Source organism: Lutjanus erythropterus, chromosome 8 (genome assembly GCF_056507025.1).
Source record: "Lutjanus erythropterus isolate fLutEry1 chromosome 8, fLutEry1.hap2, whole genome shotgun sequence".
Lineage (NCBI taxonomy): Eukaryota > Metazoa > Chordata > Actinopteri > Lutjaniformes > Lutjanidae > Lutjanus > Lutjanus erythropterus.
Window position 1 is genome coordinate 27,468,999 of NC_139324.1, and position 20,402 is coordinate 27,489,400.

Genomic DNA, 20,402 nt, shown 5'->3' on the forward strand with positions numbered 1-20,402 from the left:
GAATTTAACATGTACATGAAATTTATATGTATTTAATTATAAAAGTACATCACAGCAATAATAAAATTTGCTGACTGTAATGTTAAGTTTCCCACTACCTCATAACAAACTTGTCACCTGAAACGTTAGAGGGCTTGAAACAATAACAAAAGACGTAGTTTGATGACATCGTGAAGTAGCGTAGGATCATGGGTGTTGTTGTCTTCCTTGTTAAACAAACACCATTACGATGAAAAATCCATCAGACATGAGTCAGGTAGAAGTCCTGTTCATGGACGAGGTATTGTATTAAAGTTTTATTCAGTGCCAAGCAGCTGGTAGGAAAGGCACCATTACCTTGAATAAATTATAAAATTCTCTGGGTTTGACCATTGTTGGAAACATTTGGGGATAATGTAAGTACACAACTCAACAAAATACAAAACATAGATCCACCGTTTTTAGACATTTTAATGCAGGAATGTTACGTGGTTATAGGTCCAATATGAGCAGATCAAAACAAAGCTTCATACTAAAATATTGCTGTGGCAACTCGTGTTTCCCATCATGCCTGGGAGTCTGTTAATTTAGCTGCTTTATGTTCTAAAATGCCAATGTTGCTTTGCTGTTACAAACGTTTTTGTTAGTGTTTGTGCCATGTTCTGCTCAGAACATGTTGGTTCACGTTGGTAGCCTGATTTTCCCTTCCTAAGTCCCACCCCTTTTCCCTCTGTGCTCCAATGACTGTTGAGCAAGCCTTTCCCCTCTCCTGCTTCCTGTACTTAAATTATACTACGCAATAGGCTCATCTACAATGAAAAGAAAGACAGATTTTGAAGATGGTTAAAGAACATTGCTGAAAGACCTGTAAAAGTGACATATAGTCAGTCAGTTTTAAATTAGGTAATTTTAGCAAACACTATCTAACTAGCCCTCTAATCTACATAAATCCTTAGCTAGCTAGTTAGCTAGCATTTTACTAAAATGAGCTAGCTAGTTAGTTAGTATTTTGCTAACATTAGTTAGCTTTTACAGATAAAAGGAGAAAGTTGATGCAGGTACCAAGTTTGCTCGTCTGTTATTAGAGCACAGAGCAGAAAAGGGCAGGGCACTGGAAGGGTCAGTTGTGACTTGTCAGTTTTGTGCTGGTTTATAGTTTTAACCATTAGTGAGGTGGCTGTTACATGTCTTAACGCCAGCTGTATTTTTAAGTTCTTGATCCCTGCTTCGAATGTCATGAAAGGGTCGACACTGCTGAAAGCTGCTCTTTGTCTTTCATTGAACGTTGCCTATTACTAATTGAGAAAATGCCGTATGCATTTCACCGACCCAGTAAAAATGGTTCCGTGTCCCATCGTGGGTCCTGACTCTAACTTTGGGAGAGGCAGTTTTGCAGCTGAGGAGTCCTTGAAATGCAGTGAGTTGAGGGTGATTTTTTGCTTTTTAACTGCACTATACAAGGATTTGTGTTCTTTACCTTACAGGTGCTATTCATAATGTAAAATGCCCGAGGATGACCTTTAATTCACTAAATGAACTTGTTGGCTCTGTTTCTAGCTCTATGATCCTCTGTTCTGTCAAAAAAAGAACACTTTTTATAGTAATGTTGTCATCTGGCCACAGTGAGAGCAGATCTAGAAGGCTGGTGTTAGACATCCATTATATCTGAAAGGGCTACTTTTCCACACTACAGCCGTTTTGTCAATAACACCAACATGTGAATTGTTATCGCACTTTTCCAATTGCCCTCTAGGCTTGTGGTGTCAGTTCTTACAACATTTGTTTTAGTGCTTTACTTGGCAGCATTGTATTACAAGGGAAGTTGTTTACCTATGACTGTTTGTTAAAATGTTACTGACACGAAAGTATGACTGTCAGACAGAGGGAGGGGGAAGAGACCTCGTAAATCAAATGATTCATGGCATGTGGAACATCCGTCATCAGTAGGAAGAGAGCGTTTTTTTTGCATGTTGCGTGTGTGTTTCTTTAACTGTGTGAAATGCAATAAATCTCTGAGCGTTTTAAACAGGCAAACAGTAGTGCTCAGGTGTCCCGAGGGCTCTTCGATGAACAATGCCGACATCAAAGTGTTGATGTTTGACAAGTGATGAGTCACTTCCCTTGTCCAGAGAGGAGCTCACACCTGTATGGAGATGATTACAGGTAGATCTAGCTGGCCCTAATTGTACAATAAATGCTGCTCTCAGCCCTAATGGCAGCCAGTCTGCAGCAGAGACGCCAGACTGCCATTTGGCTGTCGCCATGCCCCCGTGTTTTTCCACCAGCACAGTTGAGATGATGATACGGTTAAGGACTATTCAAAGCAAACAGCTAGACAAATTGCAATCTCAGCTTTAATGTGTGGAGGAAAAGAAGGCGAATCCTAGAATGAGGCAAATAAGCCAATCTTATCTGTGTCTCTCAGGACACCCATTCAGGCCATTTCAAAGGTTCACTTCCCTGCATTTTGTCAAGCACTGTTTTTTATTTTGTTCAGCACATGCTGCTTTAGGTTAATGTTATTCTTTTTAGCAGCATGCTCGACCAAACATGATTTTATGACTTTAATGTATGTAAGTTAAAGCTACTGCAAGGACTTTTCATATTATCTTGATGTTGGAGCTGCCTGTGGACAAAAGCGGTAGTGTTTCCACCACCATAACCACAAAATGTAATGTCAAAAATACAATTATCTAAATAAAAATCTCCTCCTGCGTCTTTTTAACTGGCTAACATGATACTTACTGTAACTGTACCTGGGAAGATGTAAACACAGGCGGGCTAAACCAATTTTCTCTTTGATGGTCTTGTTTGCTAATGTAGGTTGTCTGCATCAGTATTAAATTAAGGCTGTTTCATAACCAGGTAAAAACTCCCTGTAGTAGCTTGAAGTATGATTACCAGATGATTTCTAAACCTTTAAAAAAGCATTACGTAAAGAGATGGACCAGATATTTCTAACACTTTGTTAATAGTTAATAATTAGTTTGTAAACAATCTGCTAACATTATTTGGTTGGCTATTATAAAGATGCAACTGGTGATTATTTTGCATTAGGTACATAGATAATTTATGAACATAACATTATATACATTAACTTACTTCTTTTAAACCAAAGCATGATTGCTGATGAAGAGTTGTTTGTGTGCCTTTATTTTGAAATTCTACTCTGACATAGCATGTTTACAAACATACCAAAGCGGTTTTGTACTTTTATTTTGAAAATCTACCAGAAATATGCATATTTATAAACCTACTAAAGTTGTTTGGGGTTTTTCTTTTGAAAGTCTACTCAGACATTGCATATTTATACACATACCAATGTTGTTTTTTTGGCTTTATTTTGAAAGTCTACCTGGTTATTGTATATTTATTATTGTTAACTTGATCACTCTCTCGTGCAAACTGATGCTAGAGGCATACCTACAGCGACATAGTTTGAACTGACCAAGCTGCCATATTTGATGAGTCAGGAGTGAGAACATATCGTCCTTATCTGGATGTTTTTTGTAGAGTTGCAACTGATGTTTAGAAAACTTTGTAAATGGTAAATAAATACTGTGTAGTACATCTGTAACCATTATTTGGATGCCCATTATAAAGTTGCTGATGCTGATAAAACTTTACAGTTGTATAAAGTGGCATATAAAGCATATCTAAACATTATTTGTATGTTTTTCACAGTGAAATAATAATTAACTTAAGTTTAATTAATTATCAAATTAACATTTATTAATGGTGGCTATTATGAAGTGTTACCAGACACTCAACTGCACCTTGTAGAGACAGTTATGAGAATGCAATCAATTATTGCAGCAGCAAGTAGTTCTATCAGACTTTTTCAGCCTCCAAAAACAGTCCATTGTTAACCAAGATCATCCTGTTTGGAGTATGGGAACCACATACCAAGCTGCCCTTGTTTAGACAAGAATACACAGTATTAGCTTTAGCAAGCCATCATTAATGGAGGGATCAGACGAGGAGCAAGGCCTCCTTTCATCCCCAGGTTCTCTGCTGGAGACAGTACATCATTTACTGTTGAGAGGAGCACATGGCTCCAATCCTATACAGTGTATGTGTACGTGTATGAGAATGCGTACATGTGCATGTTTGAAGTCTGTTTCAGAGGCGACTCCATGCTCATTTGGATGCTGGCGTAATTGCGGTGTGGAGATCAAAGGCTCGCTGGCCGAGTGATGTTCCAGAGGAGACTTTACCACACAGCCCTCTCCTCTGTGCAGAGGGGGCCGCCTGCTGCTCACCGCTCCCCTCTCCCCTCTAACCATGCACTGCCCCCTGCACATCCCCGCTCGTAAAAAATGATTAAGGCCGCATTTGTCATGTGTTTATGACTGAGAGGCATTGCGTGATAGGGAATGGCATCTACAAGAGTCTATCAAGAGGCTTTCTCCTCTTCCCTCGGCGTCAGTGAGCTGCCTGGAAGACTTTTTCTCTGTGCCACATACCGTAGTTTGTGTGTTAGAGAGGGTCATTAGAGCACTGTTGATGATGTGGGGGCTGCAGCCTGCCCAGTGTTAGCGTGTTTTCACTTGTCAGTTAAGTTATTGTTTATTTTACGGGCCTGTGGCCTCACCATCTTTATCAGTCTTTATTTCTTTTAATAGGTTTGATATCAGATATTTATTTAATCCTCCTTAGAGCCGTCACATTTTTTAATGCTAAAAAGACACAGTGGAGAATACTCCAGATATGCTGTGATGTTTTTTTTTTTTCTCTTTCTTGTCATTTATTTTTCTGTTTTTTTTTCTCCTTCTTCTTTTGGACAATGTGCATTAAAGTAAATTGGTGCCTCTTAAGTAGATGAGTTGACCTTTAAGGAAACTAGCAAGCGTGACCTGTCTGTGAGTGCCTCTGCAGTGTGGGTTTTCCTGGTGAGTGTAAGAACTGCAGGGTACCATTGCTTGGAGCTTTTATTAACTGTGTCTATATGTGTGTGTGTGTGTGTGTGTGTGTGTGTGTGTGTCTTTGTCTGTCTGCCTGTATGCAAAGGTGTGTGTGTGTGTGTGTATGTGTGTGTGTGTATAGGTATGAGCATGTGTTCTTCTCTCTTTAGTCGGTACAGACATTTTTTAGTCACATTATTGCACTCATTCAGACATAGTTAATCTTTCATCATTATTTGCTCCTAATGTGTGTTACATTAGCTACCTCATATTCTTTATGTTTTATGGCGGGAAACCACGACTGAAATAGTTGCAAACAACAGCTGCTTTCCCAGTCAACCTTTTCATCTTTTTGTTTTTCCTGCCACAGAGACATAAACTGATCTTTCGTAATTAATTCCCCCCATATTTGTCCAGCATGGTGTAGGCCTTATTCTGAAAATCAAATGCCACACTCGTACCCTCCTCAGCCATTTCTGATAAACATGATGTTGAAAAGACAACTTCAGTTCTTGGCTGGTTTAAACTTCAAAGACTGAAAACCGTTGCTATAAAAGCCAACTATCGCTCTCTCTAAACCAATCAAACCCCATCGACAAAAAATCAACAGAAAATTTAACCTCGCAGAACACAGGATTTTTCTCATCTATCACTGCCTCAGTTAGTTTGTTTGTGTTCATGTTTGACTTTGGTGAATCCAAACTATCATTTTAAAACACCAAAGTTACATAATAACACAAACAAACAAACAAATCGAGGCAGCAGCAGACCATCAGCTCCCGTGTTCCACTGGAAAAATACTCACGATATAACATATACTTTAACTGATACTGATTGTTTTGAGGTAGACCTTTTGTAAGTGGCTAAAATACATTTTGTCGCTGTCCCTGTCCACAGCAGCTCATTGTTTAGCTTCTGTGCTGGTGTCCATCTCTGCTTTTCATAAGTGGGGGCGTGCCGACAGGCATCTAAAAATACACTGACTATCAACAATCCAAACTATGCCTTTAAGGATAGGGTTGGAGATATTTTATATTTTTCATATCGTCTACAAATCTCACAAAAAGACCATCAATAAAATTTTGTCTGTGTTTCCAAAGCCTAATATGTCTTGCCATAGAGCTCTATCGTTGTTGAAAAACTGTTTAAAAAAATACCAGTGAGCCACATTGTTGCATGAGGTGGCTTGTTTCTTTATTAAAACAAATATGGACACTAGTTTTGAGAGTCGTTACTTTTAAAAGCATGATTCACTACCAAATAGACCTATAATTTGAATTAATATTCAAACCTTTTCATTTGCATTCTTGTAGCTAATAAAGGCATCTGATCACAAACAGGTCAGTGAGAACCATAACATACAGCACGGTTCAACATTAATATGTTTTTTTTTGTTTTTTTCTTTTACTTGCCCAGTTGGGAAAGTGCAGCAGAAATCTACTTGCCCAAAGTCTGCTGTAGTTGTTATCAAATAATAACAAAAACTAAAGTTAACTGTCATTTTAATCTAGGACTGCAAAATCTGAAAAATGTCAGAAAATAGTGAAAAATGTCTTGTTTTGTCTGTCCAAAACCAAATATATTCAGTTTAATCAGATGATATACAAAGAAAAACAGGAAATCTCCATATGTGAGAGGCTGGCAAAAGCATTTTCTGTCATTTTGCATGAAAAATTTGTTATTAATTGATTAAAAATGATTAATCAATTATCAAAACAGTTTCATAGTTATTAGTTTTTACAATTTGCCTGGCATGGCATTTTACTTGCCCTGAGCATGCAGGCAACCCTTATTGTTAATATGGATGAAAAATAATAAACACTGCAGCAGGCGCAGGTTTGTAGAGGAGACTATGACCACTGACCAGAACAGAGACAGAGTTGAGGGTAATTTAGACTAAAGATTTGGAGAAACAGAAACCCCTTTGATTTAATGCTGGATATTGATAATGCAAAACATTTAAAAAGTAATTAATATTTAGTAGTCATTTATGAAAAAAATACTTTGTACTTTTACTTGAGTATTGAGTATTTTTAGTTGAGGAATATGTCTGTAATATTACAGTACTTTGACTTGAGTACTTTCCACCACTTCTTGCAGACAAAATGTGTATCCATCCGCAGCTGAAAAACTGAAAATAGTCCCCTACAAATGCACTGTTAATCCCTGCTTGAGTAATGGCAGAGCCCGCCTTTAAAAAAAATTAAGCTATATATTTGTCACCTGTTTTTCAGAACGGATGGGCTTGGAGCTGAGTGCCACAAACAGGGAGGGGAGTCTAACACGCTGCTGGGTTTGGTATTTTCATTGGATTTTGTGAAAATAAGAAGAATATAGAACAAAACCCGCCTAATGCTCCCTGTAGAGGCTGATGCAGTGAAAACATGAGTTGCTGCAAAGTTAAAAGAAACCACAGTTAAAGAAGGAGCAGGGGGAGAAAATGTCTTTGCTGAGTCTGATACTCCAGTTGGCCTGTAGGAGGAGCTTTGACAATTAAAGTAAAGGAAGCCCTGACAGGAGGTGCAGCATGTCAGCTGAGGACCTTCTGTCGTTATTTATGATTTTCCCCCAAACAGATCGTATATGATTAATAGATCCTTCATCTGTTGATTAGTATTTTGTTATCTGCAGTTTTTTTTGTTTTGAAGAAGCCCAGTAATACGTTAAACATGCATTTTCTTTTTGTGTGATCATTTTGACAAACGGCCTGCCAGCTCTGAGTACCCGTCAAGATTTAGAGACAGAAGAAAAACTGAGAGGAGGGGTGGGGGACTATTATGATTCACTGAAAGCCACTCCATGAAAGCAGTCACTGCAGCCCACTTCAGCTACTCCAAACCATAATTCCCATAAACACAACTGAAACTTTATTGAGTGCAAAACCACTGGCTCCATCCAAGTTTTTAGGAACTACTATCTGGGGAGTAAGAGTTCACTTTTCAAAGCCATGAGGGAGATATACGATGACTTGCTCCGTTTTTTATTTCTTGCACAGTCGTCCACTCTCTCCTTGTGCAGTGTGGGATCCAGAGAAAACACTTTCCCATGGTAAGATGTGTACCCATACTGCCCACAGCCAGTCCTAATGGATGCCTTTAGCTAGCTTTCAATGAGAGAAAACAACAGGAGAGGCTGTGTAGTAAAACTGAAACAGATGGTGCTAATAAAGTCCTGTCGTTCCAGTTAGCCTGGTTATTGACTGTCCCCAGTCCAGGTAATGAAAGGACATGTCACATGTCACCCCGTTGTCTTTGTTGTGTCCTGGTGGTGAGGACGGCGCTGTTGTTGTAACTAATGAAACAGACCCTAAACTTGAGATTTTTTTTCCCCCGTCTTGTTTGTTCTTTAATGACCCTGCGAGGAATCAGTTTTGCTCTCCAAAAAATCCAATACAGATCGTCACTTCTCCCTCATTTATCAGGCCCCTGAGCCCAAGGACGTGAATGCTGAGTGAGTTTCCTGCAGTTCATAATGTATGTAGACACCTCTGTGGCAGCGCAACATGCTTTGCTTTCTTCTGAAGGCACCCTGGGAATTGTTCCCCCCGTAAAGCCTGTAGTTTGGCATGGCAGACATAAAAAGAAATGTCTGCGAGCTTCAAGTCTGTCTAATGATACATTCTGATAGCTTTGGCTTTGTGGAGCTGTGCTTTTTATTATGTTTGTGATAAGGTTAAGACCGAGCACACATGCTGCAGTGAGTAGCCCGCAGCCTCGGCAGCTCTAATGAGACAAATAAATGAATTTAGTGTTGCCACATACAGCTCCTGAACGCTTATTATCAGGATTATTGTTGAACTGTTGTGAATGAGGGGAGAAAGGAAGGGGGGGAAAAAAAGATGCCGGATTGGAAGGGGGCATGATTGGCTGATGTTACATATGTCCTTGATTACCTTCCTTCTGCTTTTATTCTAATAAGTGGCATTCTTTGTACTCCCTAGGACAGCTAGACAGTCTGACACACGATGAGAATAAATATTGCATGTGGTAGACATTAAGCTGTCATCCTGGAGAAAAAGAAGAGATGGAGAAATCCGTGTGGTGTTCTTCGGTGCTACACTTTGCCTGCTCTTGTCACAATTGTCACATCTTGATGACTCCCCCCACTCTACCCCCAGCCCCCTTATTTTCTCTCGCCCAGTCAACTGCCGTGAATGACAGCATGGATACCCCATATAGAGAATTATTTTGGGTGATGCAGAATGTACTCCTCTGGGTTACTGTTTGAATATCTGATGTTTGCCTCTTTCTTTAGAGCCTAAATAGCTTTAAACAAGGACATGGCTTTGATAATGTGTTCTTAACAACCAGTATAAAGATGGAGCTGCGTGTGGATTATAGTTTTTAGGGTTTTATCAGGGTTGAGGGGTTAGTGGGGTTACTTTAAAAATGTATCCTGGTACAATTACTACTTACCTGTTTAAACATGTAGTGAGTAACCTAATGCACATGTCAATATTAAAATAATGTAACCGGTTACTTTTGGATTATCAATACCAAATATGTTTTGCCCGATATATCTTTTTATGTTTATTATAGATTAATTTATTGTTTATCCAGATATTCCCTCCTTTATTATGTGCAAATGCACATTTAGATTGTAATATGTTGTAATTATCTGCATTTAAATATACTCTTTTAAGGCTCTTTCAAGGAGCTGTGTTGATTTTAGGGGCCCACGTGGACAAAAGTGGTAGTGCTTCCCCTACCATAACCACTAAATATAATGTCAATAAAAAGACAGATAATATTTGCAACTGTGGTGGAATAGGCAATGTGGCTATTTACAACCAGGTGTATATAGCCTGGCATGGCAGAGACAAGCACATGAGTGTCTGTAGCAACCAATGCCATTCGCACCCAGTTTTTAAAATAGCCAATGTGCCTATTTACAACGGCATCGCAGAGACAAACCACGATCTTTCCCTAAACCTGACCAAGTAGTTTTGTTGCCTAAGCCCAACTACACTGTGACTGAAATTTAAAAAATATGCACTGATATATATCTTCACACTACTGTCAAATCTTAGCCCAAGATTCAAACCTCACTCTCCCACAGTAAAGCTTTGTGGTTAACCCATTCGTCCACCGTAGCCTCTTTTCAACAGTGAATTAGGCGCTCTTTATAGCTAAAATAAGGGGGTCAAGTGTGGATAGTAAAATAACCGTTGTGTGCCTATTTCTACCAGGGTATATATTCTGAAATAAAAACCTCCTCCCTCTTCTTTTTAACTGGCTAATGTACAACTCAATATAACTTTGGCTTAGAAAATGTAAACACAGGGTCGTATTTTCTGATGCCACAGACAATCCAACCTGGTGTCAGGCATTCAGGATAACTATATAGAAATAGCCAATCTTCTCAGTGATGGTCTTATTTGTTTATATACAGAGGTAACTATATGAAACTGAGACTGTTTCATAACCAGTTAAAAACTCCTTGTAGCTGTTTTATGTGTGGTATTCACACTAAACACTCAAACTTAAAGTAAACTGCCATAAATGTATCCAGGTCTGGGGCTTGTGTTTTTACCTACACTCCATCTTGCAAAGTTTTTTCGTTAAATTTGATGTGGAGCTGTTGGATGATGACAGTGTTTTCACAGCTGAAGGCAGAACTTGTACTGTACTGTACTGTATTGCTAAATAATGTTGAAATTTCCACCCACTGAAGAACATTTTCACAAAAAAATTTATTTTGTACAAGGTAGTTATGAAAAGCCCTCATGCATGCTACTTGTTATGAGGCACACACACCATAAGGCATATGTACATTATATTTTAACAACAATGAGCTGAATTTTACAGTAGAATCTGCAGTTAATCAGCTTGACAGATTTTGCGCCTAAACTAGCTACTGTATATCGTATCATCACATGATCAAATAGTGCATATCTCTATATGACAAAAATACTAAAGAAAATGAGAAATTTGTCATTTCATTGAATTTATGTGTGTGTTCATTTATATTCCCCTGAAGGCCCCAGTGCAACTGCACTACATGCACTATATTTACACCCCTGATGGACTGTCAACTATAAGATTAGCTGGTTTTATTGGAGACCAAAGTGTTGTTGTGAGACTGAAGAGCTGTAATGTGACTGTAGTATATCATACTTTATTTTTAAAGATATTTTAAAATGACAATCCTGCTAATGATCTCCATTTTTACCAAATGCATCGGTAATCTGATTATGTATTTTTTCTAACTGTACTGGAATGCATACAGTTACCTTTTTTGTATCCTAATTACATAACTCCTGTGCATGTAATCTGTTACTCCCCAGGCCTGGGTTTTATCTATCATGAGCAAACATTTAAAGTTCTGAGATTTGTCTTTAAAGATTTAATGGGTGTAGTTATCACAGAAAAGAAAGTTGTTCAAAAAAAAAGCTTGTTACCAGCACACCCTCGAGGTGTGATGTGAGATGATGCTCTTAATTAAAGCTGCTCCCATTGTGCCTGCACCAGCTTCTGTTTCCTTCAGCCCATGATTGCTTTGAAGCCTGAAAGAAGTTGACAATATTGGAGATAGTGTGTGTGTGTGTGCGTGTGTGTGTGTCAGATCTCCCTCCTTCTCAGGGACTGATGTGTAATGCCTTTCCATCCGGCCATGGCCACAGGGAGCAGAGAGCGTCTGCACTCTAGTCGCTCAGGAGCTCACCACTGGGAGGATGAAAAGCTTCCCACAGAGCCCCCCGACTTCCCAGCCTCAAAAAGCCACCATGAGCTCATACCTCTCATTTCTGTCTCCTGTCACAGAGGAAGGGGCGAGGAGGGGGGGGGGTTAGCGTTCGCTGTGTGCCGCAGCATCCTTTAGGATGCTCGTCCCTGCATCCTGGGACCAGCCAAACAGAGGAGACCCCGGGTTTATTACTTGATGAGTCCGTGACACCTGGCTGGCTGTACCCAGGCTGGCTCGGGTCCTGGGTCCTCCACCTGTGGGTGTGTCAGTGATGATGCTGAGGTGAACGCAGGTAGTGGATTACTCTTCAGGTGTGTCAGCATTCAATTGCATCTGAAAGGAGCACTCAAACTGGAAGTGCTGGCCCACCTTTCAGAGGCTTAACTGGCTAAGCACTCCTAATAAAGCCAACCTGTATGAATGTATGTCAGACGCAGGCTCAGGTCATTGTCTCAGGTAGCTGCCTCTGTACTTTAGGAGCTCCCATTGTTTTCCCCTCCTGAGCCATTTAAGCAGATCAAAGCTCTGACAAAGCCCAGGGAAGCCCCAGGCATGCGGAAACACAGGAATTATCCCCCCCCCCAGGATTCCCACACAAAAAGACAAATAGACTGGCCCCAGAGGGTGGCCCCCTGTGGGACACCTCCTTTCAGAGCCAGCCTGTTGTGGAAGCTCCAATTGTTTTTGTGATTTCACAATATATTGTGCTTTAAATTAGGTGTATTGTAAATACAACAGGCGTCAAATCTGAAGCTTAGAACGGATAACACGACACGTTTCTCTAGATGTGAGATAAACACATTCTTATTCCCTTGTTTTTATCAGTTATGGCATGAACAAAAATAAATAAATTCATATCATGTTTTAGATTTGTAAAGTTTTATGAGAGCATTAGATACCTATTTTCCTCCTTGAATCGAGAGCAGCAGGAAAAGCACAAACATGGCTTGTTCTTTAGCTTTGTTTGAGCCTTCAAGCTGGTGAATGATTAGCAGAAATAATGTCCCTGTCACCCTTAATCACATTAAAACGTGGTTAACATTTAATTTTTCCCACTTGATATGCAAAAATTTCCACTTGATTTGCAGCAAAGGCCATTGGAATTCCATTATAAAAAGAATAAAAATTTCAGGCATCATTTGTTCAGAGAGGGATATCGAGACCAGAAAGTGCTGAATCTTTCTATTAAGCAGGAGCAGTGAGAGATGGCACTCAGTGCTGGGACATAATGGGAGACTGACAAGACACACACACACACACACACACACACACACACACACACACACACACACACACACACACACACACACACACACACACACACACACACGTCTTGCCTGATTCTTGTGTGTGTAGGTTAGACTTGTAAAACCTTTTTAAAGAGGATCTACATGAACAAATATTTTATGTATTCTTTCCATGATGGAACTTCATGGAAAAAGAATATTTTCTCTCAATTTTTTCTAAAAAGATGGTGATGATGATAAAGAAAAGAGCAATAAACAGACATGGGCAATGTTTCAATTAAATGTATTTGAAATATGCATTTAACTGTAATTTCTATTTTGCTGGGCAGAAAAAAATAAGATGTAATTTGAAAGAAAATATTTGTGTATTTGAAATAGAGCCCAACCAATACTGGATTTATGGGCCTGATGCAGATATTGATATCAGAGAGAGAAAAAATATGATTCTGATATATCTGTCGATATTCTTTTTACCAAATATACTAGACAGACTATAGAAGATATACATAAACAATTTTGCAATGATTCCTCAAAAGTGCTTAACAGATGTGACAAAGATAAGTAATGGAGGCAGGATATTTTACAGTTTAACAAAAACTTTACTGTCTAAAATGATCAGGACACTGAAAAAGTACATTTTTAACATTTTTAAAAAAAATTATGAATAACTATAGATAAAAAAGACAACTAGAGTAAAATATATGTATTTATTATTAAATCTGAATTAAGAAAAAAGATCACAGAATGCTGCCTATAAAGCTAATAGATAAAAACAATCTGCACTGTTTTCTGTTAAAAAGGTTTTTATATAGGCTTATATCAACAACATATATGCCAGTACAGATATAGACTGATATAGCTGTGATAGGCCAATATCAGGCTGATATATTGGTCGGGCTCTAATTTTAAAAACTTGAAATATATTATTGAATATGTCAAATAAGGCACATTTTAATCTTTGGGCTTAAACTGGAGGAAAAAGAACTGAAAAAAGCCCCAATCTGTCAGGTCCAGCAGTGCTCTCATTGTGAACAGTCATATTTTATTTGTGCTGCAGTAACCTGATGAAAAACGTTGTTCTGGTTTGGTACAAAGTTCCCCTCAGACAAAGGTACATAATCAAAATATGATAACATGTTGCAGCTAAGTCAAGCTTACTGAATGACACAAAAATACAACAGGAGCAGGTAATGGACACCTTTGCTCTAGGACTTTATACTTAAACTACCCAGCATGCGCCCCTGAATCCCTGATTGGCCACTTCAATCTGTGACGATCTTTTCAATGTAGAGCCTCCTGGAGGTGTGCTGGGCTTTGAAGCCGATTTGACACTGTGGCCAAACCATATAAATACCATATTACCTCATACAACTCACAGGCCCAAAAGACTTTTACCTGTAGACTTACACTGTAAAAGAAGCAGCTTGACACATTTTCACAACCAGAATCAGAATTTGATCCATTCAGGCCGATAACATTTGGATAGTCTAGAAGAGCTCCACGATTTGTGGAGGTTTAACTGGAAATTAGGCGCTTAGCTGGCTTAAGTCTACCGATGTGATCACATGCAGTATGCATTCCTCTGGTTAATTTCTTTACAGCAAGAAATTGCTGGGCAATACGTCACTGGGCAACGTTTTTTTTTTACAGAGCCCCATCTCCAACGCTGTATCCAGCTGATGTTGGGGGGTTAAGGTCAGACTCATATTGTATTGTTTGTATTGAATGAATGACTGTATTTTCAAATTACAAATTACTTATACTTTAATTAGATACATTTTCCATGCATTTTGTAATTTATGTTCTTTGTCAGCCAGATAATAACAGTTTTCGGGTTAATGATCAGTGCCTCAGAACTGTAAATAACGTTAAAGTTAGTGACAATAAACCACCATACTTGCATAACATCAGCATTAGCATTGAGAGTTCCTCATAGATATTGTACATTGAATTCTGTTAATGTGCAAAGTGTCAGGTATTACCTGTTACTAAACCTCATGAAAAACAAACAACACAAAAGGCAAATGAAAGAGGACCATCGTGTGGCATTTTCATAGCTGGCTGTCTTCCCGGCGTCACACGACCAATGAAGCGTAGCTTGATTGGCTGGATGTTGGTTTTGTGTGAGACAGAATTGATTGCTTTTCCTCGGTATTCCAGATATTTAATCTGAATTTTTTAACTCAAATTTTGGCATCTGAATTTGACCTGTCAGATTTTTTAACACTTGAATTCTTAGACATTGTAAAATAAAAGTGAAAATGAGTTATTGAAAATGTGAAGAGTTGAATTCAGAGGCTAAAAATTCAGACACATAATTTCAGTGCAAAAGAAAGTTGGTGCTACAAATTCAGTGACTTTTAATTTAAAAATCCAGTGAGACAGACTTGCTTCACTTTCTTATGTAGTGGTAATAGAAGAGGCATTGATATTATGCCATGTTTCAAACCGTAAACACTCCTTAATGTATAGAAAACCTGATTCTTATCAACAGTTTATATTTACATGAATACCTTTATAATTTAGAATTTAATGAATGACTGTAAGATGAGAACAAAAAAAAAAAATCTGCAGCATGTTTTACATAAATATTTTCCCAATTTACACCATCCACATAAAATTTCACGCCAATAATTGGAGCGGACATAAATACAAATTGCAAGGTGGCATGCGTAGACAGCGGTGAAGTTGACAGAATTGGTTTTGGGAGCCGTGTTGACGGAGCATCAAAGCTCTTAATTGACAGTGCTTTGTTTCTGGAGTTGAGGGAAGGGGGTGTTTCATGTTCCTGTGGCAAGGTGTTTGTCTGGTCCCGTGTCACTCAGTGCGAGGACCCAGAGACCCCCGCGCTCATTTGCAGCTCACGTTCTCCGTCTCGGCTTCACATTATTAAAATCATCCCTCAGCCTTCTACCAAGAGCCTCTTTGTTACTTGGCTGGCTTGGCTCAGCTCTGTCAAGTCTTCACCAATTACAGTCTCAGGTACAATGGTCTATTCAAAGGATCACAGCCCTTGACTGGTGTGGAGAGAGTGATTTGTGAATCATTATTCAGCCGCCTGTAGAGTACGCAATACCTGAGGAATGCAAATAACGTGCCACCAAATAGACAGCTGTGCTGCTAAAAGTGACAAACTACAGCTGTTATTATCTCAGATTGGATTTTTTCCCCTCTTGGAGCGCCCACCATCTCCTATGTTTTCAGGTTTTTTGGCTTTGACTAAATGTGTTTATTTTTCTGTCCTTTATTGGTGAGACATTGGCGACTACCTTATTGCGGCAGCAGTCAAACGTCAGCCCCGCATCCATAGTGCGAACAGAAAGGGAAATATTAGGTTACGGCTCTTAATAGATGTGCACCTGAACAGACAGACAAACTGGCATATGATGCATTTCAAATTTACCCTGCAGTGTTATTCTAGCTTGTTGGGAAAAACATCCAATCAAAGCCAAACTGTGCTCTTCCCCCTGTCATATATTGTATATTGATAATCATTAGGTAGGAGCAGCGATATGGTGCTGTAGGTGATAAAGCGGTGACATTGTTATTGGAATAGATGTGGTATTGAGGTGGTCGGGTCCCTCCCAGTCTTTGATTCTTATGGGCTTTAAACAGGAAACTAGGATTACACATAATGACAGGGACCCCTCAGAATCAATCCAGCCTAGGAGCTCTGTGAGGGCCGCCGTGTGAAAATGGATTTGTGCGATGCTGTTCTTTGAGACCTGTCCAATCCCAGCCTGAGAGCATGTGGGGCTAATCTCATAATTGCCCTAACCCCCTTATATTGTTCTGACTGAGAGTTACCATTAGGTGTGAGGATATCTTTGTCCTGCAATGTCAGGTGTCCTGCTGGACAGGGAGACAAAAACAAAAACTCAGGTGGAAAAAACAGATGATGACAAAGACATTTAGGTCACACTTTATTTTACAGTATACAATACAACCTAATATGAAATAATATGTCCTTTATTAGACAGTATTAGAGGGTAACTAGAGACACATTACAAGAGAACTGTACTGTAAACTAAAGTGAAATCACATATTTGCTACTTCTCCATTTAAAACAAAATATAAACCAGATCTACCAAGTAAAGGCCAATAATAGAAATGGGTGACTGCGCAGTTCAGTCAGGGTCTTACAATGGGAAATACTACACTTTAGTTTACAGTTCAGTTCTGTCCTAATGTGTCCATAATTACCTTCTAATACAATCTTTCAAAACAGTTTTGCTTCTGTAATTTGTCACAATACAGAATCTCACCAATAATGACTTTACAATGACAGACAACAGTGGTTGTGTTTAAATTTATAGATCAGTTATTGGTGAGGACAGTGCAGTAGTTGCTGGATACAGGAACGTGTCCCTACCAACCCTGACAAATTCTACATCCATGTTTCAATACAAATACACTTCTTTCCTGAACATTTTTAAACAACAATTAAAAACAGGCTCAAGTATTTTTAGTGCATTTTTTTCTCTTGTTTTAAGAAAATATGGATTTTTAGATTCAAGTTTAGACAAAAATGGTTTTAAAAGATTGGAGAGTTTGCAGATTAGCCTGCCCAGCAGTAAACTTCTACCTACACGTTAGTGAACTGGTTCCCAACGTGGGACTCCCAACCCCTTCTAGGGGTCGCCAAAGCTTCACGGGAGGTCATTAGACCTTCTTGATTTTAATGGATCTAACAAAGCTTTAAAAAACATACAGTAGGCCTGTATCTTATTATTTCATTCATTCTCGTGAAGAAAACTAAATGAGTGATGATTGAAGTTTGTATTAGAGCCTTTCTCTTCTAAACAGCCTCAACCTGCATTAGAAAAGTATGCAGTTAACACAACCAAAAACCAATGAGTAGAACACAGAAATTTAATAAAATACATAATACACACAGAATCATATGAAAAGTTCCTAAACTCAACTCAACTGTAACCAAATCACCTGTTTTATTCAAAGTTCCTGCAGTTATTGTGTTCGTTATTTGAGTTAATTGTAGAGTTTATTAGTTGTTCTGCACTGTTGTTGTTATGCACTGATTAAAATATGAAATATCCATAAACATAACTTAACTTAAACTCATAATTTAATAAGGGGTTTTGAGTTTATTCAGTGATAGAGGTCCCTTAGGGAAAAAGGTTGGGAGCCACTGCATTAATGCACTACTAATAATGATCCTATAATATAAAAATTAACCTGAAAAGGGTCCATTCTGTAAGTATATTTTGCTGATAATACTTATGTACTTTTACTTTTTCTCCTGTTAATTTTTAATTCTTTGTGAATCTGTGCTCTGTGGTATGAACACAAGTCAAATCAAATTTCTAGTTGAAAACTTTTATAGAAACAAAGTGAAACTCTAAAAGAAATGTGCATCTTTGGAGCACAGTCTCCTGCAAACACTCATATGTTCGTTCAGCTGCTGTCATGAATATGCATGCTCCGGCAGATAACAAATACTCTCATGTTAATCAAATCCTCCTTTAAGAAGTTTTTGTGGCTGCTGATTTTTTTTTTTTTTTTACCAGGTTGGTGAAAATCAAGGAGTGGGTGGACAGTCACGACCCCGGAGCCTTGGTCATCCCCTTCAGCGGCGGCCTGGAGAGCCGGCTACAGGACAAGAGTGAAGAGGAGCGGCAGCAGTACTGCACGGAGCACAAGACGCAGAGGTTAATTAGCATTCAGTCTCCCCACACTTTATTATCAGCTGTGTCCTCCATGCACTCCTTTAATTGCATGTGCTGATAGAATAATAAATGGCAGAGTAATTACCATTATAAAGCAAAGGATCCCTCTTCTTACTGAACAACTCAGTCAAAGGGTTTTCCTCTAAATTAAGTTTTTAACTGTCATCTGTCATCTGTAGGTATAATTATAACTTGGGCATTTTGGGTTTATTGTTCTCGTGTGAAAACCTCTATGGAGAGAAAAATTGTGACAGCAGATTTTTTTTTCCTCTTGGTGCAGAACGAGGCATCGGACTGAATTCTTAAAAATGCTAAATGAGTCTCCGAGCTTTGTAATTAATCAAAGAAACCATTGGAGAGTTGAATGTCTTATGTGAAACCAAGTGACCCATCTTATTCACTTAATGAGTTTATATTGGAATGAATGGGGCCTTGCCACCAAAGTGAACTTTGTCTAGGCATCAGTGGCAATAAATAATACTCGAACAGTTCAGACCCCTCGATTCAAGCTGACATTTCTCTCCACCAGCGCCCTGAGCAGGATCATCAAGGCCGGATACGCAGCCCTGCAGCTGGAGTACTTCTTCACGGCCGGACCAGATGAGGTCCGTGCGTGGACCGTTCGGGTAAGAGCCAGATTCCTGCTGTGCACACACATGCGAGTGTGAGGGTGTGTACCACATACACACCAACGAATCCACACAGTGTCCCACGTTCCACCCTGCTGGCACCCTCACTGATATCACACACTTTCAACTTTGTCATGGTTGTGCTTTAGCCAGTCATTACAGGCCAAGGATAACTTCAATTACTGGTGAGCTGCTCAACAGTGAAAGTGGGGGCTACATTGATTGAGGAGGGCAACAATTGATTTTGCCCATTACGTCCATGAGAATGTTTCCATCCTGTGCAGATCTGCCTGCCCTCCTCCTGCCGCTGGAGATAAGGAGCCCGCGCATTGTGCCTGCCTAATCTGTGTGACGGAGGTTGTCTGTGCCAAAATTGATGTCGCTTTTCATTCGACTGTTTGTGGGCCTTGCTGGGAGCTCCTCCTCCCTGTGTGTCTCAGTTTACTGAGCCCAGGCCGCCAACAGCTTTGTGCAACGGGATCGCAGGATTTACATCAATACAGATGTTGGCTTTGCATGCCGGTATTGTGTCGAGATTCTTGTTTTGTTTTGTTTTTTGTTTTTTTCTTGAGCAAACAGAAGGATTGAGTGCAGATATAATAAAGTATTTGACTGCTCAGGAGGTACATATTAGAGTGGTTTAAAAATACAGCAAACAACTTTTTAAAAACTTTGTTTTTAATTAAAGATTTGGTTTATAACTGCTCAGACTTAATCAAATCCATTCTTCAAACCCATTAGATATTTAAAGGGATTGCAACTTTAAATTTCCACAATGCAAAATGCTGTAAATCCCCAACATTTTCAAAAAGCATTGCAATGTTCCACAATAGCATCTATTCAAAGAATTTGTTCCCAGCAGATCATCAAGGTTTTGTTGCCTGTGCGTGAGCTGCTTCAATTTTTACATTTTAATGACAAATGATCCATTAATTCTCCAGGTTGTCTTTGTTCAATATCATTGTCGAATAGGCTGCTATAAATTGTGTGTATTTAGAAGCAGTGATAACACGGAGCGTGTTACAATTTTGGGTATCAGTTTACAATTAGACTACACTTATGATTCAAAAATGGTTTATAATTAGATTATTAATTAGGTTGTAAACAGTTTCTAAATATTAATAAACCATTACAAATCAAGTGTAACACAGTTATCATACATCAATGTGGGCTCACTAATTGGCGAGTTCTTACTAACATGTATAACTGGCAAAGGAGCATTATTGTGAAGTATAAAAGGATGCATGCTGAAAATGTCAATGTAAGCAATAT

General features: G+C 39.0%; 1 protein-coding gene across 1 annotated transcript in view; it reads left to right on the forward strand.

Moving 5' to 3' along the window:
- The window catches only part of LOC146322967 (obg-like ATPase 1), a 74,013-nt gene that overhangs the window by 40,954 nt on the left and 12,657 nt on the right, over positions 1-20,402 (forward strand). The window contains exons 8-9 of the mRNA XM_084725133.1: positions 18,343-18,483; positions 19,031-19,127. Of these exons, the coding sequence (XP_084581259.1) occupies positions 18,343-18,483; positions 19,031-19,127 (238 nt within the window). The remainder of the gene's footprint in view (positions 1-18,342; positions 18,484-19,030; positions 19,128-20,402) is intronic.